Below are 25,629 nucleotides of genomic sequence, written 5' to 3' on the forward strand. Positions count from 1 at the left end.
GTTGTCACTCAGCCAAAGTGGGTGTTACTATAGACTTCATCGTTTTGGAGAGACTCATAACCGTTATTGACAAAAAGCAAGATTCGGGCATGACAGTCATGGTACAGACCTAACACAACAAAAGTATTTCGGTTTAAGTGCGGGCGGACATTAAGACTGTGGAGCCGAGTTATCTAGTTACCTCTTCGTTTGTCAGCGCTACCAACCAGACTCTCAGGCAGTTCAAGAAGTGCGGTGGCCCTGTCCTTTTTTTTTTCTTTTCTTTTTTTTACTTTAGCTGCATGGACGATTTTTTGAGTGTATGTATGCGGCATTTAGTCAGCTGTAGTTAGCTTTTAGATATGGCAGAAATACCGCCGCACCCGATGGTTGACATAGACCCGGATTTCGAGCCACTTTCCCGGCCCCGATCGTGCACCTGGCCTCTGCCTCGGCCGGAGGTCTTCGAACCAGCCTCTTCGAACACATCCTCGCCGGCGCCATCTGTCAAACAAGAGCCGGGGGGAAATGTCGAGTTCATCAGTAACCTCAGTTTGTTGGAGGAGACCGACGACTACCCGGAGGAGAAACCGCTCATACTGTGCAATGAGTTCCAGTGCCAGGAGAACTGCGTACACGGGCAAACACAGCAACAACACCCACAGCAGTTGCAACACCCAAGTCCCCAACTGCCTCACCAGCAACAGGTGCCCCCGCTGTCTTCTCCCGTCGGGGCAAATTCGGTGGCTGGTGCTCAGAGGAAAAGCAGCTCGTCCCGGCGGAACGCCTGGGGGAATATGTCCTATGCCGACCTCATCACCAAGGCGATTGAAAGTTCACCGGAGAAGCGTCTTACATTGTCTCAGATCTATGATTGGATGGTGAAGAGTGTGCCTTATTTCAAAGATAAAGGAGACAGTAACAGCTCCGCAGGTTGGAAGGTAAGCGTCCTTTCCTGTGGAAGAATAGTTGAGTTTTTCACGTTTTCTTTTCTTTGAAGCGTCATTCTGATAGTCAAGTTACCGTGTTCAGAAATGTTATTGACCTGGTACCTTTAACGCACATTGGAGCTTTTTGGATATATGGTCAGTTTGGAGAACATGGCTTTCGACCACGAGTTAGAATCACAGTTTTCGCTCTGATTGGCAGACATTCACTTATGAACCCTGTGTGGTCTCTGAACCGGATAAGTGAAAATGAACGCAGTTATGCAGTCGAGTTATGCCGCGCTTTCTGGAGTGTCGTGGAGTGCGTAAAAGTTAATTTACGTGTAGCCAGACAGTAGGAACTACAAAGAATGTGTGTGTGTGTGTGTGTGAGAGAGAGTGAGGTGTATTTTTACATATTTATATTACAAAGCTACATAACTATCAGAGGCCCCTTGAGTGTGTTTTGTTTTACTTAATGGCGCATCTGGTACATTCACCTGCCGGATTATCAACATTAACTACTGAGACAACGTAACTCTGATATACTGGACAGTAGAGTTATTTAAGTGGGGGAGTCGCCAGACACCCAGTAGTCAGTCTCACATGCTCACTGGGCGTTAGATATGGAGTTACATTTGTGATGCAGGGTATGTCTGGTGACTAAACCCTGGTGTCCCCAGCAGTGCAGGTCAGATGTCAGGGGTCAGGGGTCAATGACATAGTAGATTGTGTGTCCGCGCTGACCTCAGACAGATGATGGATGGTTTTCACACAGTAAATGAGTGGGCGTGGGTGTGTCAGGTATCCTGGAAGCCCTGGAGCTCTACAACAATACGAGGCTCAGTGATTCCATGGACGTCAGTGGCCCTTCCCATCTACGCGCCAAAAATATCCCTGTGGGAACGCACCTGCAATTACCTGAGAGACAGGTACAGGAGAGGTGTGTTTTTAACGTGTGACAGTCACAGTCTACGCATGCCATGACAGCACTCTGTCTGCGCTCGTCGCCTTGGAGACGTCAGCGTCAGCATTCCAGGAGATGATGGGATGTTAAAGGGGATTTGTGTTTGAGATGTAGCTGTTAGTGGTGGAGTAAGTGGGTATGGAGAAGAGACAGGGACAGCTCTCTGGACTTAATTTAGCCCACATTTCTCAATAGCACAAGGAATGTATTAAAATAAAATGTTTGCCAACTAGTGGTGTTGCAAAGGGGACTAAAATTTCCCAGAAATATTCTGGGAAATTCCAATGGGAAGTATCAATAGAAAAGGATGTTTATAAAATATTTGTATTTTATTTGTTTTATTCTTTGTACATGAACTAGAGATGATCTGTGAACTTTAATACAGTTGGAAAATACACTTGTAAAGATTGGTTGAAAACTTGCCATACCTGTTGGTGAGAACAGAACTGTCTAATGAGAATTTAATGGAATTGCAATTCACTGCATGCATTCTGCATGCTTCCCTCACATGAGCAGTTAATTCTTGCGTCACATGTACCTAGGCAGTCTTTAGCACCATCCATCATACTGAAAGACAATTAAATACACACACTGCTGCATTCAGCCCAAATAGCACAGGCATCCTGGTCTATTTAAATGATGTTACTGCGGTAAAAATGTTGGTCCGATATTAACTAGTAAATGCTTAAGAGCTGAGAGAGGGAGAGACCAGGACAGAGGGGGACAGACCAGGAGGGAGGGGGAGAGACCAGGAGAGAGAGACCAGGAGAGAGAGACCAGGAGAGAGGGGGAGAGACCAGGAGAGAGGGACCAGGAGAGAGGGGGAGAGACCAGGAGAGAGGGACCAGGAGAGAGAGGGGAGAGAGGGGGGAGAGACCAGGAGAGAGAGACCAAGAGAGAGGGACCAGGAGAGAGGGGGAGAGACCAGGAGAGAGAGACCAGGAGAGAGGGACCAGGAGAGAGGGGGAGACCAGGAGAGAGACCAGGAGAGAGGGGGAGACCAGGAGAGAGACCAGGAGAGAGGGGGAGACCAGGAGAGAGACCAGGAGAGAGGGGTAGACCAGGATAGAGGGGGAGACCAGGAGAAAGGGGGAGAGACCAAGAGAAAGGAGGAGAGAGGAACAGAGAGCAGGAAAGAGGAGGACCATGAGGAAGACAGTAGGACCAGAGGTTGCTAGGAATCAGTCAAGCATGTTGACGGGTCCCCAGGGGCCCTGGCCCCCACCGTCTGAAGATCCATCACAGATCTCTGCCTGGCACATACACGGACTGGGTTGACATAGAACCACCTTAAAATGACAGTTTCCTTCATTTGTTTCGTTCAGATGGTTTATAACCTGTCTTTAGTGTTCTATGTTCTCCTCCAGACAGTGTCTGCTTCACTGTCTAGGATGTAGAGCATGTGACCTCATAGGGCACTGTGCCAGCTATGGGTGGTATTCTCTTGGCTGTGTGTGTGTGTGTTTACATGTATGTGTGTGTATGACATGTGTGCGTGTCTGTGAATGAATGTGAGACTCTCGTCGGTTCTTGGACCCCACCCCTGTGAATCAGTGCAGCTTGTGTTGAGTTTCTGGTTGGGGCATGTTGAACAAGAGCCAGGGGGTGTGGACCGGAGTGGGACAGGGGAGAGAGAGACGCCTCTCTCAGCCACCACAGAAGAAGAACCAGTCATTAGTATTGCTTCATGTTCAGCAGGCTTCATATTGGTCTTACATAGTTGCCACACTCCCTCTGAGACTGGGATGATCAGTGTTTTCGGTCTTGAGTTTCAGAGCACATTTTGGATCACAACCAAATTCCGTCTATAATAAGTGACAGGAAGTTTTGGTTCTTCTAGAAACGCACTGTTGTTGTTCACTACTCAAAAGGCACCATGTTTAGCTAAGTCAAACAGACTTAAAAGTGAGAGTATTCAGGTACAAATGGATAGAGATTTAAAATAAATCCAAAATGGGGGAGAAAGATATATGAATATGTCAGTGTTCGTGTAGTTAGAGGTTGACTATGTGTGGTCCTTGTGGGTGGTTATGCAAATGTTTAACAGTCCTTGATGTCAGAGGCTGAACCTTGGTACCCCAGTAACCTTTGAAGTCTGGGAGTGATTTTCCCTGTCCTGTGATAGCACATACCTCTGTCCTGTCCAGCATCCCGGCTTCCCACTGAACAAACAGCTTGAGAAGCGTCCAACGTAACGGGCAGGGTTATCTGAGAGTAAACACAGCATCCACGGCACATGATCCAGTCTCTATCTCCGGATCAGAACCAGGGGAGCACAGCAGGAGCGTGTCAGCTGGTCATCAAGAGGCCTGGCAACCTGATCCAGTCTGATCCATGCTGAGCGACGCACGACACAGCTCTACGCACTGAGCCAACAGGGGGGGGTTCTGATTCCGGAACCAAGCCAGTCAGCGAAGATTCCGCTTGGTCTCTGTTTGGGGATTGGGGTGACAGACAGGACTGTGTCCGTCCCAGAGGAGGCAGTGGAGGTGGTCTGGAACAGGGCCTGTTGTGGAGAGGCTTCACCAGCGTCGGGACTGTGCTGAGTGCAGGCTCACTCTGCGCCCTGAGTGACGGATGGCTCTGAGTGTGTGGTTTAGCGGTGGAGGGGAACAATGCGAGCGTGTTACAAGTTTTGGAACGTAGCCCAACCGAGATTTGAGAATAACAAGAAGAGCATTGCTCTGCCACCTCCTTAAGGCTAGCCAAAGACATTCCTTAACAACTTGCATGTGCTTGTTAAACAAAGGCCCCACATTATTTTGGTTTCGACAAATTCTGAAATAACATAAAAAAGAAAGGTATTTGTGTCTACTATGACTGTACTATGATGGTATCAGTCATGGCCTTGTGCTCAGTAATGAAAACACATGGACTGAAGGTCTGATTTGGGTTTGTTTATTTGAAAACAATGCAGCGAGTGAGTAAGCTACGTTCCTGTGTGAAAATTGAGTAAGGGTTCAGGTAAGGTGACACGTTATTATAGGTGTTATGCAACAAAACATTTACTGGAATCGCAATGCTGCGGGCCAAAGTCTGCTGCCTGGCGGTAGTCAGAAGAGACTCCGTAGTGATCTAGACCTCAGCCAGGACAAACCGGCAAAAGTAATCACATGACTCACCCTGCCTACTCTTTTAAGAACGTGTGTGTGGGTGTGTGTGAGTGTGTGCCTTTCTGAAGCCTTCTTCGTGGCTCCTCCCCCTCTGTGAGAAGATCATTAAAAGCCATCTGTATCAGGAAATGCCTGTGGAACTGTGTCTGATCTGCCAGCAGAAATCTGCTCCTATTGTATAAACACTGCGTAAAAAAAGAAAAAAAAAACTGCCTGGTCATTGGCTGGTGAGGACCGACTGCCCCACAAAACCTCATATTCCCCCTCCTTTCTGTTTCTGTCAGAAATTCCTCGACACAGCCTTCCCTGTGTTCAGCATGGGCCAGAGAGAGAGAGAGAGAGAGAGAGAGAGAGAGAGAGAGAGAGAGAGAGAGAGAGAGAGAGAGAGAGAGAGAGAGAGAGAGAGAGAGAGAGAGAGAGAGAGAGAGAGAGAGAGAGAGAGAGAGAGAGAGAGAGAGAGAGAGAGAGACCGTGCGGTGGACAGCTAGCCTTGCTTCGTCAGACTCAGCCGCTCAGTGAAATGTTATTATCCCGGCCGACAATAACAGGAGGCGACACAAACACCTCAATCATTGTGTGGAATTGTGGGTAGGAGGGGAAGAGAGAGAGGGGGGGGGGGGATGGCAGGGAAAAACGTCAAACTTCCTCCCTCCATTCCAAAGTTATGTGCTCACTTCCCTGGGTCCATGTCCGCTAGAATTTCCGTAGCGGACGCCACAGCTTGGGCTCTCAGAGTGGAGCTGTGCTCTGAGAAAGAGGAGGAACAACAGTCTCTCTCTGTCGGCTTGCTCTCTGCTGCACACGCTGCAAGGCTTTCCATACTTGCAGCGTGTGCAGGACGAGGGTGTTAAACCAAACTCAACTGAACACAACCAAAATCGTAGTCATTTTCACGAGTACCATCGCAGTCACCCAATGTTCAGTACAAACCCCAGAGAAGACCAGTGACGGGACTCAGATTTTTTCTTCTTCTGCTTTCCGCTGAAGTCGTATGCCTGGCTTTTATTCTCATTAATATTCATCTCGACTCTTCTGAGGAAAATGTGACACAGTCGTGAGCGCTAGACAACTGTAACCCATTTACATTGAACATTTTAGCGCACATTTATATCTAGCACACTGTAACAGTACCACATAGCAGACGTTAACAAACAAACTAACAAATACTGCGTGAGGGTGGAGGTGGAGGGTGTAGGTGGAGGGTACCCACTGGAGGGTGGAGGTGGAGGGTACCCACTGGAGGGTGTAGGTGGAGGGTGTAGGTGGAGGGTACCCGCTGGAGGGTGTAGGTGGAGGGTACCCGCTGGAGGGTGTAGGTGGAGGGTACCCACTGGAGGGTGGAGGTGGAGGGTGTAGGTGGAGGGTACCCACTGGAGGGTGTAGGTGGAGGGTACCCGCTGGAGGGTGTAGGTGGAGGGTACCCACTGGAGGGTGGAGGTGGAGGGTACCCACTGGAGGGTGTAGGTGGAGGGTGTAGGTGGAGGGTACCCACTGGAGGGTGTAGGTGGAGGGTACCCGCTGGAGGGTGTAGGTGGAGGGTACCCACTGGAGGGTGGAGGTGGAGGGTACCTGTTGGAGGGTGTAGGTGGAGGGTACCCACTGGAGGGTGTAGGTGGAGGGTGTAGGTGGAGGGTACCCACTGGAGGGTGTAGGTGGAGGGTACCCACTGGAGGGTGAAGGTGGAGGGTACCCACTTGAGGGTGAAGGTGGAGGGTACCCGCTGGAGGGTGAAGGTGGAGGGTACCAGCTGGAGGGTGTAGGTGGAGGGTACCCACTGGAGGGTGTAGGTGGAGGGTACCCGCTGGAGGGTGTAGGTGGAGGGTACCCACTGGAGGGTGTAGGTGGAGGGTGTAGGTGGAGGGTACCCACTGGAGGGTGTAGGTGGAGGGTACCCACTGGAGGGTGTAGGTGGAGGGTGTAGGTGGAGGGTACCCACTGGAGGGTGTAGGTGGAGGGTACCCACTGGAGGGTGTAGGTGGAGGGTAGCCCCCCCAGAGCACGCCTGGGGGGAGGGGGGGGGCACAGCAACAACTCTCACAACAACAACATGCCTGTCTGTCTATAAACCTAAGCTTCTGTGTGACCAGGGCCCCACACAGGCCGCCTCATCTTGTGATTGGGACTGAAGGGCTGGAGAGCTGCTGTGGGGCAGCGGGGTGCTGGGGGGGAGGAAGGGGGGGTCAGACATTTAAACCACGTGGGGTCAAGCTCAGGAGCCAGGGGCCTGCAGACACTCACACACACACACACTCACGCACACCAACACACACACACTCACGCACACCAACACACACACACTCACACACACCAACACACACACACTCACACACACCAACACACACTCACACACACCAACACACACACACTCACACACACCAACACACACACACTCACACACACCAACACACACACACTCACACACACCAACACACACACTCACACACACCAACACACACACACTCACACACACCAACACACACACGCAGAGCCTTGCTTATGTTGATCCCCCTGACAGTGAGACAAGTTTGACTAATAATAAGACTTCACCAGGAATGAGTGAGAAACGACATGGCATCCTAGTTATGCGCAAAAAAATGTATTTTTCCTTTTAGTTTTTTGTGTCATGTTATGGTGGAACCTTTTTGCCTATTGGTTATTTTTACACTTTCCTGTAAAAACAGCAGCACCATCCTCCACAATGGACTATGATGCATTTCCTGCTGAGTGGCTGGAAACACCGTGTGCTCCGCCCTGAACAAAACATGAGAGCCATTCAGGGAGCCGGGCGAGGCCACTCCTAGGTTCGACTCAAACAACAAGCACGCGTCAACACAGCCCCTTACTCTGCCCAGTCCACTCTGCAAGAGTCGAGTCCACACTTCTCGCGTGCAGAGAAGTGGTTCATTCCTAGAAGGGGTTTTCTAACCTCTCAATATCATATCATACCTCATATCCTCAGTCATCACATTCATGCCTAAGCAATGTAGAGTGGAAAATAAATGTGAAGCACCTATCACTGTGTCTGATAGTGTGATAAGACTGATCGCTGATAGCAACGGGTGCACAGGCAGGGTGTGCTGCATGTTATCACAGGCAGCTTCCTGTGTTGTCCGGAGTGAGCAGAGGTCAGAGGTCATTGGTGGCGGTTAGAGGTCGTTAATAGAGATCCAGTTAATAGAGATCCACCAGGGAGCTCCCTGTCACCCCCCCCTACCTGTGTGTGTGTGGGGGAGGGTGGTGGTGGTGGTGGTGGTGGGTGGGGGGTTACCCTGCAAGAGAAAACTGGGCCCCAAAACAGAGACTCTCTCTCCCATGAGAGGGCTGTGGAGAGGGAGGAGGAGGGAGAAAGAGAGGGAGACAGAGCAAGCAATAAAGAAAAAGAGACAGAGTAAGAAAGAGAGTGACAAAAATAGGCAAAGAGAGGGACAAAGAGATAGAGGGAGGGAGAGAGAGAGAGAGAGAGAGAGAGAGAGAGAGAGACATACCGGTGTACAGAGTGCACTGTATGTCGTCTTGCTGGAACTGTCTGTTTTTCTCAATGAGCTGTGACCTGATCCGTTGGCACACATGCAGCACAGGAACTGGCCCCTACGTCTTAGCTCCCAGGGGCTACCTTCCTCCATCTTTGTCAGTTGCATCTGGGGTTCACAACTGGGACCTGTGGTTCAAGTTAGGGGCTGTGGGCTGGGGACTGGAGGCTGGGGGCTGGAGAGTAGGGTTCATGACTTAGAGCTAGGGTTGAGGAGTAGGGTTCAAGACTAGGGGCTGGAGAGTGAGGTTTAGGACAGGGGCAGGGTCGTGGGCAGAGGGGTTTAGGACTGGGGCAGGGTCGTGGCCAGAGGGGTTTAGGACTGGGGGCTTGACACCAGTGATGGTTTAACCTCATAAGAACAGGTTGGAGTTGGAACTGGCTTGGGCTGGCTGAGGTCTGTGGGTTAGAGTACAGTGTCGACAGAATGTGAGGCACGTAGTATGCTGTGTGCACACCCTCCCTTTCCCCTCACACACACACACACACACACACACACACACCAACACCCTTGGGGCCTCTCCGGGCTCTATGCTAACAATGCATTACCGCAAGCAATTAAGAGACTCGATTCATCAGGGGCCCACAATTCAAGTCACAAGTCCATTAATCTGTCTGTGAAGCAGCCCGCTCTGTAGGAGTTGACGAGGGGGGGGTTTCAGTAATGAATAGTAGGCTAACTTAATGTTTTTGTGCTGACATCACAAGCCAAGCCCTTGTTTCTCCATCACACGGCCCGCTGTCCACGGCGACCCACAGTGGAGCTGAGGTTAGAGAGACAGACCTGCGGGAGGGAGAAGCTGCGTTTCTCCTTGCCCCTCCCTGCTGTCCTCCACGCAGCACGGTCGCTCCGCGCTCTGCACCAGTTCCTGGGGCCCTTCCTCCGCACGTCACTCTGAGGTTTAGGGTTCAGGTTCAAAGCATGCTGGGAGGATACAGACCTTTTTTTTTTTTTTTTTTACGAGAAAATGAAAGATGGCCGCCGGCTTCAAAGGGTCAGGGTAGACTGGCCCCATGTATCTTCCTGGCTCCAGAATTTCCCTCCATGCTTGCCGAGAATCTCAAGAGTTGGCCGGCAATGGGAGTCCCTCGGTCGTCCCCTGTGACCCCCCCCCCATCCGTGACCCAGCCCCCCCCTGTGTACTCAGGCTGCCCTTTGGGGGGCTGCTGTCTCCTGTGCCGGGCAGACACAGCAGCCATATCAGCACCAACCAGCCTTTCCTGTGAGGATATGAGGGAGAAAAGAGTTCACTGCACCAACTGACCCACCAAACAACAAATCTCTCTCTCTTTCCCTCTTTTTTTCTTTCTTTCTCTGGCTCAACACTTTAAAGGCAGCGTGAAATTGCCAGGTTTAAGAGGCTTTCAAAACACACCCGCATACACTTCTGGAGTAACATGCGATTAATCTGAACTCAGATCCTACAAACAAACTGCAAAGACGGGGTCAGAGGGATAACCTGCTGCGACGAAAAGGAAACAGAAATCCAGAGATCAGAGGCCAATCCTGCTAAAAGACAACTTGGTCTTTACAGCCTTTCAGTGCTGTGAGGAATGTGAGTCATTCTCCAGATTAGACCGGGCGAGATTATAGATCAGTCCAATATCTCTGTCTAGCCTCAGTCTTAGTCTGATGCCTGATGCTTCCCATTGGATGTAAAATACAAAAACCACACAGAGACTGGATTGTGTCGCTGTTTAATTGTCTCTCTGTCTCATGGTCTCACTATCTCTCTGTCTCACTCTCTCTCGCTGCCAAAATACCTGTTGAAGTGCTAACGCTAGATCTCTTTCTCTCTTTACCTATCTCGCTCTCTCTCTCTCCCCCCCCCCCCGCGCGCCCCCCCAGAGCAGACGAGCTCTTTGTCTGTCCATCCCAGCTTTTCATGGGCCCAATTTGCAGCCATTGCAAAAATAGGTCACTCATCATGTTGCTTAGCGCCCACTGAGGAGCCGGCTCCATTATGCCCAAGTGTGTGTGCGTGCGTGTGTGTGAGAGAGAAGGTAGAGAGAAAGGGAGAATGAGAGAGAGAGAGTGTGAGAGAGAGAGAGAGAGAGAGAGAGAGAGAGAGAGAGAGAGAGAGAGAGAGAGAGAGAGAGAGAGAGAGAGAGAGAGAGAGAGAGAGAGGACACAGGAAGGCACAGGAAGAGCACATCAGGAAGTGGTTATTCAGTCTGTCATTGTGAGCTTATCTCTGCAAGCTCTGCGACCTCTCCGTTCCTCTTATCTGCACCAGACTTCAATCCTTCTCAACAAAATCTCAGCCCGTGTGAAGGCCCCTCCTCTTTGTGAAAGAGCTTAAGGGACTCAGATATTTCTAGACGTGATTATGCAGGCAGATAAAGGCTAGTTGTTCGTTTGGCTTTCTGCGACCAGTCAGTCCAATGTCCTGTTCCTACACCCAGAACAGAAGTTGTAACATAGAGGGTGGTGGGTGTGGTGTGCTCTGGGAGCTGACTGTCTCTGACCTGGAGCCTTGCGTCTTCACTGGGACCTCCTCAGGCGAGGGCCAGGCTTCCCCCGGGGCCTTGTCCCAATCTGACCTCTGACCCCAAAGCCTGTCAGGCAGAGCTTCTCTGATGTCACATGCCCTAGCTGCTTCTGTCCATGACCCTACGAGGTCCTTGGGGATAGGTATATGATTGGATAGAGGCAAAGCTGTGACTGCAGATCAAGCTGACCACAGATCACGATGTGGCAGGTTCCAACCCTCACCAGCAGCCTAACGTCGCTCAAGGGAAAAGCACGACATATTTGCCAGTCAGGTCCACTGCTGTCACGACGCTGTCACCCAGACTGCACCTGGCCCTGACTTGTTTGTTGACTTGACCTGTGACCGTTGCCACCAGCCTCACGCCTCGCTAGGCAGGACACAACAGCTGTGCATCTCCCTTTGTTTTTACACGCTGCGGGAGGATGAGGGTACTGGTTGGTTTATTCTCAAGAGAGCCCAACCTTTTCTCTCCAGCGCAGGCAGAGGAGGAACAGTAGAACAGCTCCTAGAGCAGGGGGAGGGAGGATGGGAGATTGCTACGGTTGGGATAACTGGTGTCTAGACAGCTAACCCACCAAAGTAAATTCCTTGTTTGTGACCACTTACTTGGCGATTAAACACGATTCTGATTCTGATAAGGCTTATCTTCCTACTGTAGCTACCCCCCTGGAGCTAACATACTGTAACATAGGAGCTAACATACTGTAACATAGGAGCTAACATACTGTAACATAGGAGCTAACATACTGTAACATAGGAGCTAACATACTGTAACATAGGAGCTAACATACTGTGGCTAACTTTCTGTAGCAAACCTGCTATAGCTAAACTACAGTAGCTAACCTGATCCTGATTATCATCTGGTAGGAGCTAACCTGCTGTAGTTAACCTAATGTCGCTAACCTGGTGTATCTTATTTGATGTATAGCTAAGATGGTGCCATTTATTTCCTGGCTGTAGCTAACCTGGTTGACTTCCCACTGTAGCTAACCTGGTGCTAGTTAGTTCCCTGTGTTTCCTGCGTGTCCAGGCTCAGACAGGAAGCAGGTGCGCCCCCCCAGCAGCAGACGTGTTGACAGAGGGAGGGGCCCCCCGGCGACCAGTGAAGGCCCACTCCTATATTTACACCTCCCCACACACACTCCACAGAGCCCTCGGTGTCTCATGTAGACGGTGTCAGAAGGACAGACCTTCGGCTGCTGAAAAGTATTTTCTCAGGATACTGATGAAGTACTCATACCATTAAAAGTAGTCAGTAGATGGATGGATGGACAGACACGACTATGAGTAGTTAGAAAGACAGACACGTAGGTAATTTATTGAGCCCCTTGGGGAAATTGTAGTGTTACAGCAGTGTATCGAAATACACGATTTCTACAAACCTCAACTGTCTGGGGTTTCTGAAACGTGTAGGTGTTAGGTCACTGACAGTTCCTGTGCAGAGTGCCTGCTTGAGACAGTTTACTCATCTCCAGAGGTTAATGTATTTGCAGTTGGAGAATAAAGATGTAAGATGTAAGATGTAGGAAGCCTCTTCTGTCGGGTGTGCTTCATAACAGCCTTTAGTTTCCTCCTCAGAAGACTGAAATGACTCAATGGGTGATTTTATCTTTCTTCACTTGACATTTCTAAATGGGGCACCCCCTCCCCAAATCACTGAGGCAGTCAGTGTATTGTTCACTTTTGACAGGGTTACACACTGAGATGCTGCCTGTCTCAGACAAGGATTAACCCTGAGGGGCTCTCCCTCCCCACCCCTGCCCTCCCCTCTCCACACCTCCCCACCCCACACCTCCTCTTCCCTCCTCACCCCACCCCTCCCCACACCTCCTCCTCCCTCACCCCTCCCCACACCTCCTCCTCCCTCACCCCTCCCCACACCTCCTCCTCCCTCCTCACCCCTCCCCACACCTCCTCCTCCCTCACCCCTCCCCACACCTCCTCCTCCCTCCTCACCCCTCCCCACACCTCCTCCTCCCTCCTCACCCCTCCCCACACCTCCTCCTGCCTCCTCACCCCTCCCCACACCTCCTCCTCCCTCCTCACCCCTCCCCACAGCTCCCCCTCCTCACCCCTTCCCACACCTCCTCTTCCCTCCTCACCCTTCCCCTTCCCACACCTCCTCTTCCCTCCTCACCCCACCCCTCCCCACACCTCCTCCCTACTCACCCCTCCTCACACCTCCTCCCCACCCCTCACCTCCTCCTCCCTTCTCAACCCTATCCGCCCATCCTCATCTCTCCTCTCTGCTTCTCACCACTGCTCCACTCTCTTCAGACCCTTCTCATCCCTATTCACCCTTCCTCTTCCCTCCTCACCTCTCCTGACCCCTTCCTCACCCCTGCCAGCCTGGATCATCTGGGACCAGATAGCAGAACCCCCAGTCTTTCCCACACGTCCAGTCGAGTGTGAACTTCTCAAGTTCTGGATGGATGCTGATCAAAGACCGTTAAAAAAAGCTGAAAAGTTTCTTTTCTTTCTTTCTTTCTCGTTCTCTGATGTTTGATGATTAGGCGAACGCCAACTCTCAGGTTGTCTGATGACTCATTTCCTGTGTGTGTTAGTGTGTGTGTGTGTGTGTGTGTGTGTGTGTGTGTGTGTGTGTGTGTGTGTGTGTGAGAGATAGACTGAGAAAAAGAATGGGGAATTTGACAGAGACATTAAGACTAACATGACGAAGAATACCTTTGACTACTCCTTATAATACCTAATAATAATATATAATACCTAATACCTTTGAGTAGTATAGGGTATTGTATGGTAGGGTAGGGAAGGAATTGTGTAACATTAGGTAGGACAATGTAGGATAGGATAATGTTGAGTTGGGTAGGGTAGAGTATGGTGGTGTATGGTGGGGTCGGGTAGGTTCATGAAGTGTAGGGTAGGACAGGGTAAGGTAGTCTAGGAGGGGTAGACAAGGTGCCTGGCTGAGGAAGAGGAGGGTAGGAGAGCTGGATAGGAGGGGAAGATGGTTGGGGAGCAGGGGAGGAACAGGGTTGGGAAGAGGAGGGAAGGAGAGCTGGGTAACAGACTCCTGGTTTGGGGGTTCTGTTTCAGTGAGTCAGACGCCAGACGGCCTGGGCCTGTACGTCACGTCTGAATCCTTCCCCCTCTCCTTCCCCCTCTCCCTCCTCTCCTTCCCTCTCTCCCTCTTCCTCTCTCCTTTCTTCCCCCCTCTCTCTTCCCTCCCTCTCTCCTACCCTCCCACTCTCCCTCTTCCCTTCTCCCTCCCTCCCTCCTTCCTCGCTCCCTCCCCCCTCTCCCTTCCCCTCGTTCCCTCCAGCCTGCTAGCCTGTCTGTCAGTGCCGCTGAGGCGCTTGTGCTCAGCACACAGTGAACTCATCGACCCCAGGACTCACCGGCAAAAACATTCTCATCTAACTCTCTGCCGCCCCCCGCCCGCCCGCCCGCCCCCCCCTCCCTTCCCCCTCCCCCACGCCCCCATCCGTGCCTTGAACCCTGCAACCCCTCACTCTCTCTCTCTCTCTCTCTCTCTCTCTCTCTCTCTGTGTGCCTTCCTTTCCTTTAAACTCTCCCAGCATGCCCCCCTAATGTAGCCTCTCAGTGTGGACTGTTGAGAGACCCTATAGAGACACTATTTAGTCGACCTTTCCGTGACTCTGCGCTGCTCTTCTTGTGATCAGTTAGCACCGCTAGTTTGAAGTGGGAATCTAAAGTCCACTTCAAAGTTTCTATGTGTTTTGTTTCTCAGGTTGCACACATGTCTCTGATTGGACTAGACCCTGGGGACAAAATTCACGTAGTTTGTCTCTGTGCCGAGGGATAATGCTGAGTTCATGGCTGTAGTATTTAAAGTACTTGCTTTAGTAGTAGCAGCAGTAGAAGTATTGGTTTTAGTATAAGTATTAGTGGTAGTTTCAGTATTATTATTAGTGATAGAAGTAGAAATAATAGTAGTTGTAGTATTTGTAGTAGTAGAATGATTCGTATTTATAGTAATATTATTAGTATTTGTTGAAGAAGTAGTATTATTAGTAGCAGTCCAGAGGTCCTCTTAGCTGAATAAGCAGCTCCCTAGCAGTATTAGTAGTATGTTTAAATAGTACCAGTATTTAAAAGTAGTATTTTTTAGTATTAAAATGTGTAGTGTTAATAGTGTTAGTAGCAGTCACAAGGTCTCCCTGGGTGAGTGAGCAGGGCCCAGGGAGGCAGTCCCAGGAATCTGGAGGACCTTCAGAGATCAAGTGGCCGGATGTGGCCCAGCTGACCCCTTCATGTGCCCCCCCCCCTCCCACCAACCCTTTCACAGCACTTCCTTCCTGGCAGGAAGTGACCACATGAAGTGGGCGAGTCGCCTGCAGGGGGAGCTAACATCCTTCCCCGCTGTAAGGGCCGAAGGAGACTCCTCACCCACACGCTGAACACAAAATTATTCGGCTGGCTAAAATCTTCCACTTCAATCTGTTGTAATTCACGTCCCATGCGCTGGGTGAAGCGTCTGGAAGCATCTGGAACCTCTGCTGATAACATGGAGAGAATGAGTCGACTCCCAGTCTCAGCTGGGGTTGGTGTGGCCTAGCAAGTCTTCTGGTGGCGTGTTCACACAAAACAGTTTCATTTTAGAGACGAACGCGTAGCCCCAAAACCAAAGAGGATGTCTCAGAGACTGCTGTCGACAATCCCTCCATTGTTGGTCTCTCTCTCTCTCTAGAGAGGCTCTATCTGCATGATGTATATACCCTGGCACAATCCTGTGGTCGGGACATCTGGGTTCGTTGAGCAGAAGGACATAAAGCTTCATCCACATTCTTGTTTAGGGGAAATTCCCTGGTTGGTGTTTTCCTCTGTTTGAGCTTCAGTCTCAGTCTTGGTACTCAGATGCGACAGGAAGATGGGAAGAATGCTTGAGAGAGTTTCTCGCTTACCTGTTGACCCTGAAGACTCACCTCAAAGCTACCCTACGGCAAACCTCAGAGCTAACCTGAGAGCTAACTCTACAGCTAACTCTACAGCAAACCCTGCACCTAGCCCCATCACTAACCCTACAGCAAGCTAGTCCCAGTGCTAACCTTACAGCTAACCCTATAGCTAACCCTAGCCAGGCCTGTAACCAGTGTCTGAGACTTACTGAGGTTCGACCTCGGACGTTAGTCAAAGCTGTGGGACATTTTAATATTTGGAGCAGGGAAGAAAACAAATGATAAATTATATATATATATATATGTATTTGTTTATTTAACCAAGGTCCAATCCTCAAGTACTTTACGTAGTTACAGCATTGCCCCTTTCCCTTTCTCCTCTGCGGTCTGTGACAAGCCGGGTGCGGAGATAACATGAAGGTTAGGACAGAGGGGCGAGAGCACGGATGACTCCAATTTTACAGTCGGTACCATTTGTTGTTGTCCTGTAGATTATGATATTTTTGTGGGTAACTGGAATCCAAGAACTGTGACTGTGGAAGACTGTTACAGGCGTCTAGAGGCATAAGCGCGTACACACACACACACTCACAGGGCCACAATGGAATAAAAGGATATGAGTCAGTGCTACTCTAGCCCCCTCTGAACCACCATCAGATCTCAGCTTGCCAAAACAAATCCTGTCCTTTCCATGTCTGGGTTGAGTTTGGCAGAGCTCATCACCGGTTCTTGTCGGGCCCGTAGCGTGATCCTTCTCCTCTCGGAAAACAATAGTGATTGTAAACAGCTCCTCAGCCGAATGTATACAGTACTTCATAGCTTTGTGTGTTTTGGATGGGCAAAGTGTAAGGAGGAGGGTTTGGAACTTGTTCCATGATGGGTTTCATAGTTATGTCTTTTCGTGTAGCTGTCTGTGAAATCAAAGACCAAACTTTTATTTCATTGTAACCCCAGGTACCTCTCTCTCTCTCTTTTTCTCTGTCGCTACTAGTTTTTATTTCTGTGTGGTGGAGTGTGTGGTGGGGGTGGGGGCTGCTGTTGCTGGGTGCGGATGGGAGGGTGGGGAGGGAGGTGAAGGCGATGCTGCACAGGTGAAAGTGGGCGGATCTCGACAGGAAACGTGTGATTAGTCTCTATTGTGCCGACGGATTAGAACTCTCGGTTATAGAAATGGAGACAACCGCTCGCTTTTTTTTCTTCTTCCTCGCGACCTTTCCTTCCAATGCATGCATATCTTGCTCTTTGAAGACATCCTCGTTCTGAAACCAAACACCGGCGAGGTACTCAGAGCTAGAGCATTAGGCTGCAGATAAAGAGCTGATAGGTTCAATTCTCCCTCTGTATGTCGGTTTGATCTACGAGCACAGTATTGTTCTATGAACACATTATTACAAACATTTCCAAGGCCCAGATCTGAGGGGAAGCTTCAAGATAAGGCAATTCTTCTGATTGAACTCCTAAAGCAGTCACTCTTCTCTAACTGAACTGACAGATGAAGACCTAGATAGATGAATGGATGGATGGATGAATAGATGGATAGGCACCATATTCATGGCTGTGCAAAATGACGTTGTGTCCTTGGGCAAGGCACTTCACCCTACTTGCCTCAGGGGAAATGTCCCTGTACTTACTGTAAGTCGCTCTGGATAAGAGCGTCTGCTAAATAAGAGCGTCTGCTAAATGACTAAATGTAAATGTAAGAAGCTGCACACACACCCGCACACACACACCTTCACACACACCTTCACACACACCCGCACACACACCCGCACACACACAGTAACATCGAGTGTATCAGGTCACACAAATATTTAAATAAAGCGTTGAAAGTAAACCGTGCAGTTCCTCTCCTGTGTAACTGGGGCCTGCTGCTGAAGACAGGTCTCTCCAGTGTGCGGGTGGAAAACAGGCCGGCCTAGACAAAACACCATTAGTGGAGGATGTGTGTGTGTGTGTGTGTGTGGGTGTCATGTCACTCCCCTCCTCCTCCTGCTCTTTCATATACAAGACGACAAACTGCTTTTTCCCCTTCAGACCCAATAGGCTGTGTCAGCCCAATGAGCCTGGGTGTGTGTGTGTGTGTGCGGGTGACAGACTAAATCTGTCAGTCTCTGTGTAGGTGTGTACAAATGGGTTGCAGGTTTGCGTTTACGTATGTATGTGTCCCAAGTCTGTGTGTGTGTGTGTTTGTGTGTGTGTGTTTGTGTGTGCGTACACATGGAGGGAGTTCACTGCTAAACACAACACTGATCTGTTTTGGAAAGCTGTGGTGTAGTTAGGGCTGTCGGTACATGACCTACGCCTACAGGCAGTACAGACATCCTTAAGGCTTCAAGTCAAGGATTGGCCAATTGTACTCAAGTTATCTTTAATAAGGGAAAAAAATCCTACTGCGAGTACGCAGTAGGATTCATGTTATTTATAACAAACAGGAGAGATTTGATTTGGGGAATTTACAGTGAAATGCTCTACCACTTAACTACACCCTTGTTAATCCATAAGTTAAGAGCAATGAATCTCATGTCTCTGTTTCCCTCTCTCCCCCTCCTCCCCTCCTCCCCCCCCCCCCCTCCACCTCTCCCTCTCCCAGAACTCCATCAGACACAACCTGTCGCTGCACAGCAGGTTTGTGCGTGTGCAGAACGAGGGCACTGGGAAGAGCTCCTGGTGGATGCTGAACCCCGAGGGGGGCAAGAGCGGGAAGTCCCCCAGGCGTAGAGCGGCCTCCATGGACAACAACAGCAAGTTCACCAAGAGCAGAGGACGCGCTGCCAAGAAGAAGGTACCAACAACAAATCCAGTTGCAGTCGACTAGTTAAATAACCTTTAAGTACTGTGTATAGAAGTATATTCCAAGAACTCCAATCTACCTGTATCCCATGCTTTAGATAAAATGTATAAAAGCGTCTGCTAAATTAATATGGTCTTTTCTCCCAGATGTCCCTGCAGGGGGGTGCGGAGGGGGGGGCAGACAGCCCTGGCTCCCAGTACACCAAGTGGCTCGGCAGTCCAAACTCCCACAGCAACGACGACTTTGAGACTTGGACCACCTTCCGCACGCGCGCCAGCTCCGACGCTAGCACGCTCAGCGGACGCCGCTCGCCCTTCCTGTCCGAGCAGGATGACCTGGTGGAGTCCGACCTCCACATGGTCTATCCCGGGGGGGCGGGGCCTAAGATGACCGCCACCCTGCCCAGCCTATCAGAGGTGGCAGGCTCCATGGGCCACCACGGATCGGAGAACGTCGTCATGGAGAGTCTCCTTGACAACCTCAATCTGCTCTCCCCTAAGAACCCCCAGCTGGGGGTGGGGGGGGCTGGTTCTGACTCCTCCCAGTCCTCGCCCTCCTCCATGCTGCAGAACATCCCCTACAGCCCTCCCAGCCTGCCCCCCCAGGCCCAGCAGGAATACAGGAAGTGTTTGTACGCGCAGCCAGGGATCAGCAGCATGTCGCCCCTCCCCATGCAGACCCTGGAGGGCAAGCCCGGCTTCAGCTCCTTCCTTAGCCCCTACAACTGCCCCGCCGGCCTGCTGAAGGAGCTGCTCACCTCGGAGCCAGACCCCCGCAACGAGCTGATGCCCCCCATGGAGAGTGTGGTCCCTCAGCCGCCCAGGGGGGGCCACCTGCTGCCAGCCTTCAACAGCCAGGGGCAGGGCCACCTTGGCCAGAGAGGGGGCAAAATGATGAACCCCTCCCACCCCCACGCCCACCCCCTGCCTCACCAGCACCAACACCAGCACCCCCACGCCCGGCCGATGCACGGCCAGGGTCCCCCCTCCTCCTCTGGGGGCATGAACGGCTCCATCCCCCTGACCAGCCTGAACCACGCTGGAGGACCCGCCTGTCTGGCCGGCCTGAGGACTCACACACACCTGCAGCTGCCTCACCTGGCGCACCCAGGCGGGCCTCCGCCCTCCTACGCCATGCACAACGGCTACGGCCGTAGCATGCCGCCGCACGCGCACATGCACCACCAGGAACGACTTCCCAGCGACCTGGACGACATGTCCATCGAACGCTTCGAGTGCGACATGGAGTCGGTCCTCCATGACACCCTGATGGATGGAGACGCGCTGGACTTCAACTTTGACCCCATGGTCGGTTCTCAGGGCTTCCCTCCCGGGGTGAAGACCACCACGCACAGCTGGGTGTCCGGCTAGGACATGTCACAGTCTCTCCCACAGGTAAGGAGAGTGTGAGATGTGTGTGTGTGTGCTCTGTCGCAGTGGCAGCACTGTAGTATTATAGTATTATTTGTGTTCATCGTGCCTTGTAGCTGAGATGGGATTACTTTTACCCGGTGTCAAGTAATCGTTATTATTTTTGTTGGGTTGTTCAAACTTTGTATTTGTCTTCCTCTTCCTCCCAGGTTCACATCAGCACCACCAGCCTTGGAAAACATTTGTCCAAAGAAGGTATCTCCCCTTTCAGAGAACTGCAACATCTCTTCACAAATTCTCAAAGTCTAGATCCTTGGCCTTTAGCCTTCTCTGAGCAGCCTAGCGGCTAGCCTAGCCTAGACTAGATCACCCTCTTTGCCTTCAAGGTCTGCCTAGACCCCACATATACCCAGACTGGTGCTCAGGTTAACGTGTCTACTAGCCGAGTTGTGTGACTGGCCTTTGTTTGACTCGTAAGCCTAGCAACGTGGACAGTCTCCCATGCTGTCAGACAGCTGTTTGTTTTACAACAGTACAGGAAGGAACTGGAGATGAATTGACAAAATATCAATGATATATATATATATATTTGACCTGCTCCTTAGATTTCTAGAAGGCTCTGCCATGTTGTTGTTGTGAGTGTTTGTTTTTCTGTTTGTCGGGGTGTCGTGGATAAAATGACACAGCACGATAGGGCATGAAACACCACAACTACAGACTGGAACACACTTTGTTTATATTACATTCAACTCGGGTCATCCCCAAATTCAGGGTGCTTTTTAACAAGGTTGTCAAGAAGTGTTTTGCATATTGATGTAAATACAATAATTCAAACATATATATGTGTATATATATATATATATACATATATATATATATATGATGTATACTATGTGTATTTGTGATTTGTATTCTTTACATGATATATTTCCTTGAAAACAGAAACTTTCAAGTTTCTCATTGTGCATTCAATGCTCCCTGCCTTTCAAACAGCCAATATACTGTATGAACCTGAAAACCTGTCAAGCGAAGGACTAGCGTCAAGAGAAATATTAACTAGAAAAAAATCATCTATTTCGGTGGTAAATTGATGCAACTCCTCAGGCTGTTTTGCCGCCCAGTAATTCAGCCCATGTTGCTCCCTCTTAAACACACTTAAGCCTCATTCGGACCATTGTTCTGTCATCACATGTGTATTTCTGACTTCAACATCTCCCTTTACCTATCTACTCATCTCCCTGTTCCCCGCCTCTGCACTGCCTCCCTCATATACTCATCTCGCTTTTATAATTCATCTCCATTTTCTCCCCGTCTCTCTCTCTATGTTTCTGTCTCCCTCTTTTGATTATTTTGTCTTTCCCTTTCAGTATCTTTCTCTTACTCTCCGCCTTGGTCCCCCTCTCTTTATTTTGTCTCGCTCTCTCTCTTGCTCTTCCCTCACTTCTCTCTCCCCCACCTCTCTCTCTCTCTCTCTCTCTGCCCTCCCTTTTCTCTCTCTGTTGGGAGGTAGGGTGCTTTATGCATTAGTAGGTCTAGGGAATAGCAGTAATTTGAGAGGTTGATAATGGACTGCAAGGTTTTAATCATAGTGTTGAAGAGAGCACAGGATTTGTATCTTTTTTTTACATAACAGCCTCGAAACCCTGCACACGCATCATACACCAGAGCCGGCTTTACCAACTTCATGTTTTGGAGCAGAAAGTGCGTTAACTAACTGTGCCTTTTACGGTGTCAAATACAGCTCGCTACAGGATTGAATAACATATTCATCTGTAAATTTGAGCATCGCGTGCCTCTGACTTTTAATGTTTTTCTTTTGGTATTCGAAGTGTCATGGTTACCTGGTAGTCCAACATATAGATATATGGTTACCTGGTACCTGGAGTCCACATTTAGGTGCCCCCACCAGTCAGTTTACTTCTTCGTTGGTTTTTGGTCAAATGCAGCTTCAGATGATTGAACGCACAGTGACGCACAGTGACACACATACCTCAGATTATTTTACCTCTCACGTCTGGAAGGGATTATATGGGGTTGTTTCTCTCATAGGGGAGTGTACAAAGGATGATCCTTGCATCTTTCATATTGAATATACATACTTTTAATATTTGAATGAATCTCACTCACAACCTTAACAGCTGTGTTAAGTGTGGATTTAGGGAGACTATATTTATTTTGTTTCTTTCGGTTATTTACAATGTTTTCTTATTTCAAAACAGAAGCCATTACGTTCTTTTCACACAAACATTATGGGACCTCACTGTAAATATTGAAAATATGACTGCATATATTTGAAATGACAGAAACGGTGTACAGTTCTTAGTGAGGTAATATCAGTGCAAACAAGATTGCCTATGCATTGTCCAGATCACCACCATAAAAATTATGTTCTATTTTACTTTTTTTTTGTAATTGCCTTCTTTAGATACGCAAAATGAAGTATTCAGTTTATAGGTGTGCAATGATTTTATTATTATTGTTATTATTCTTTTTATGGTAAATTCATGTGGATATGCTTAGCTGCTGTTTGTATTAAAATACAACTTTTGGTAGAAACTAAAGGTAGGAATTTTTACATTAATTTAGTTGACATATACAGGAAATGTAAATGATGGGACCAATTCTATAGACTGGCTAAATTAATGTGTTGCACTTCTAAGTGTTTGTAGTTTCTTAAGTGTATGGTGTAATGTTTGCCTTTATTGTAAAGACAGAAAATAAATTATGTAGTTTATCTCAAACAAAATAGTTTGAGCCCGTTACATTTCTTAATTCATGTAAAGAAAGTGAAACGTATTTTAGTATCTGTTGTGTGAGATTTGCCATAAAGTACAGTCTAATGAAAAAAGGTTTAATAAAATTGTGAATTTGTTTGCAGAAAACATGTTAGCTTTTTCCATTTGCATTTGTTTATAGCAATATTTGATGGAGAGCTATAAATATTAATGGCTTGTATGTATATTTTCAATAACCACAGTTTTGCAAATGTTTATTGTCAGTAGAAATGTGCATAGCGAATGCAGATGTGTTATCACTGCTATCAAGTGTCATTTCTGACATAAATGCTAGTGGTTAAAGTCGATTACGACCTCAATATGCCTGATTACTTTTCTTGTCTGGGTGTTAGACAGCCATCTCTAAGCGGTAATTATAAATGCAGAGCAGAGCAGTTCCAAACTTCACCAGCTATGTTCACCGTAGTGCTTTCTAGAAGCCTCCCTGTGAGAAGTAAGTGCCTGACTATTGTATTTGCGCCATATTTACCAAACATGCAAGTTAAATTTGTAGAAAAAAAAAAGAAAAAAAACTTTTGAAGATGTTGGTTTAAGCCATATGTGTACATAAACGCTCTGATGGAAAAGGATGTGTCTGTGTCTCCTTATTTTGAAGGTAAAGATCTTTAAATTAAGATGAGAAGGATAATTCATCTTTATATCTGTCTTCATGTCGTGATTAGAATGATGGAATACCTCAGGCTTCAGCGTCAGATGAGTGTTTGGGTGGGCTGAGAGGAATGAGGCCTGTGCAGGACTGACACACTTCACTACCAGGCACACATGTTGTTACTTAGAGCACACAGGGCCACACAAGGACAGGCAGAGGGGGAGAGGGGGGCGGTCACAGGGACACACGAGGACAGGCAGAGGGGGAGAGGGGGGCGGTCACAGGGACACACAAGAAGGGGGGGTTAGCTCACAAAGACACAAATTCTGACCCTGTTCACTCACAGGGTCAGATCTACCACAGGAGGCAGATACACATCTTTCTTATTTGACCCTGGCCCAGTGTTGGTAATGGTGTGGTAGGTTACAGGCTCAGGATTGTGATGTACTCTTCCATTACAGACAGGAGTTACTAATGTTATCAAAAGCAACGTCCTGCGGGGGATTTTGTACCTGGGACGTCTTAATTTGCAATCAAATGCTCTGCCACTGAGTTATGCCAACCAACAATATAACAGACATCGTTTAGAGGTAGATGGACTGCTGCCACATGTGTAGTTAACCACACTATGAAGCAGGCCTGGATGTCTTGGCCTGCGTTATCTTATCTATGCCTGCTCTATGGTCAGGCCTCCTCTATAGCCCTCAACTGAGACTCCTAGATTTAAACCCCTTTGAAGTTGCCCTGTTCCGTCACATGACCCCTGGGAATTCTTCACAAAAATGGATAATTGAATATGAAGGGTATCACGTGTAAGACCTTGCTGATTCCATGACAGTCCGTAGTGATAAGCAACCTACAACTGGAAAAGTACCATCACTGTTATGGTGTTGGTCAAGGGTAGCATGCGGGAGCGTTTGAGCACGTGGACATACATCACTGAGGAAGTGAAAGTACATCCATGCCAACGCCAAACTTGATGACCTTGAACTGGACTCAGACAATAGGGATACCAACCTTTTAAGGAGTGAGTTATTTTTCCAAAACGGAAGCTAGCTAGTTTTAGTTAGCTTCCGTTACCTGTAATGGTGATACGGCTAATGCATTTCTGGAAATGCATTTGCATTTGAATTTTGGTAACGATTTGCTTCCATAGTTAAGGAGTAGCGTCACACATGTGTAATTCTGAAAATTCCAACCGACTATTTTCCGATAGACAAAAACTATATGACAAACGCTATAGTATGGCTTCAAAATTTACAATTAGGAGGCTAACAAGTAACACTAGCAGGTAGTAGCATTGCTACGAGTATTATGCTAGGTTGCTAGGTAACGGAAGCTAACTAAAACTAGCTAGCTTCCGTTTTGGAAAAATAACTCACTCTGGTGGAAGCGTCGGTAATATTCAGAACTCACTCCTTAAAAGGTTAAGTCATCAAGGGTTTTTCTGCTCGGCACTGTTGGAGAAGCACTAGAACTTAAGAAGACATGCTCCTCTCTTTTAATAGCCTTCTGAAGACACATAAAAATGAACTTCTTTTGTTCTACAGTTATAGTTTTGTGTGAGGCCTAAGTTATAATGGTTTATGTCTCCAACGTTGTGTGCAAATTGAATATGAGAAGAGGTTCCGAAGCGTAGTAAAATGTCGCCTTCTGTGCTTTGATATTCATTAACAACTCTCTCTTTCTCAGTTCGACTGGAAATCCACTCTTTATTCTGCACCATAAAAACAAGATGGAGACAGGAGTGAAGACAGAGATGTTTTAATTCTTCTGCATGGGTGAAGAGCAGTTGGTCACACGCAATGTCTCCCCTATTGTCTCATGCGATGTGTCCACATCACAGTAAACGGAGGATTAAGTTGTTACACATCGTTAGGACAATAGACAACTTTTTTTTTTACCGTTAAGAGTCAAAGCCAGAAAGACACAATAGAAATTAATACTTTTTTTCGTCATTTTTGTCAGATGTTTTCAAGCTGGGCAGTGAGAGTTTGCCGCCTTGATAGGGTGCTATTACCAGCGAGATGATGTCATGGAAATATGTGTGTTTGGCGGTGGAGGAGGTGCGGAGGAGAGAGGTGTTTAATGAGAGTTCAGCGTGTGGGGTTACCCAGGTGACTCTGGATTGCGTGTGTGTCTGCAGCAGGCTGATGACAGGTGATGGAGATAGGGGATAATACTTTCTCTCCGTC

The 25,629-nt window shown here is 48.7% G+C and overlaps 1 protein-coding gene across 1 annotated transcript; it reads left to right on the plus strand.

Moving 5' to 3' along the window:
• Positions 1–74: 74 nt before the first annotated feature.
• Positions 75–23,397, plus strand: LOC134039278 (forkhead box protein O1-A-like). Its single transcript, XM_062485018.1, has 4 exons — positions 75–920; positions 18,480–18,671; positions 18,827–20,074; positions 20,260–23,397. The coding sequence occupies exons 1-3, from the start codon at positions 342–344 to the stop codon at positions 20,048–20,050; spliced, it is 1,995 nt and encodes a 664-aa protein (XP_062341002.1). The 5' UTR covers positions 75–341; the 3' UTR covers positions 20,051–20,074; positions 20,260–23,397.
• Positions 23,398–25,629: the final 2,232 nt, after the last annotated feature.

This window comes from Osmerus eperlanus, chromosome 19 (genome assembly GCF_963692335.1).
Source record: "Osmerus eperlanus chromosome 19, fOsmEpe2.1, whole genome shotgun sequence".
NCBI classification, from domain to species: domain Eukaryota; kingdom Metazoa; phylum Chordata; class Actinopteri; order Osmeriformes; family Osmeridae; genus Osmerus; species Osmerus eperlanus.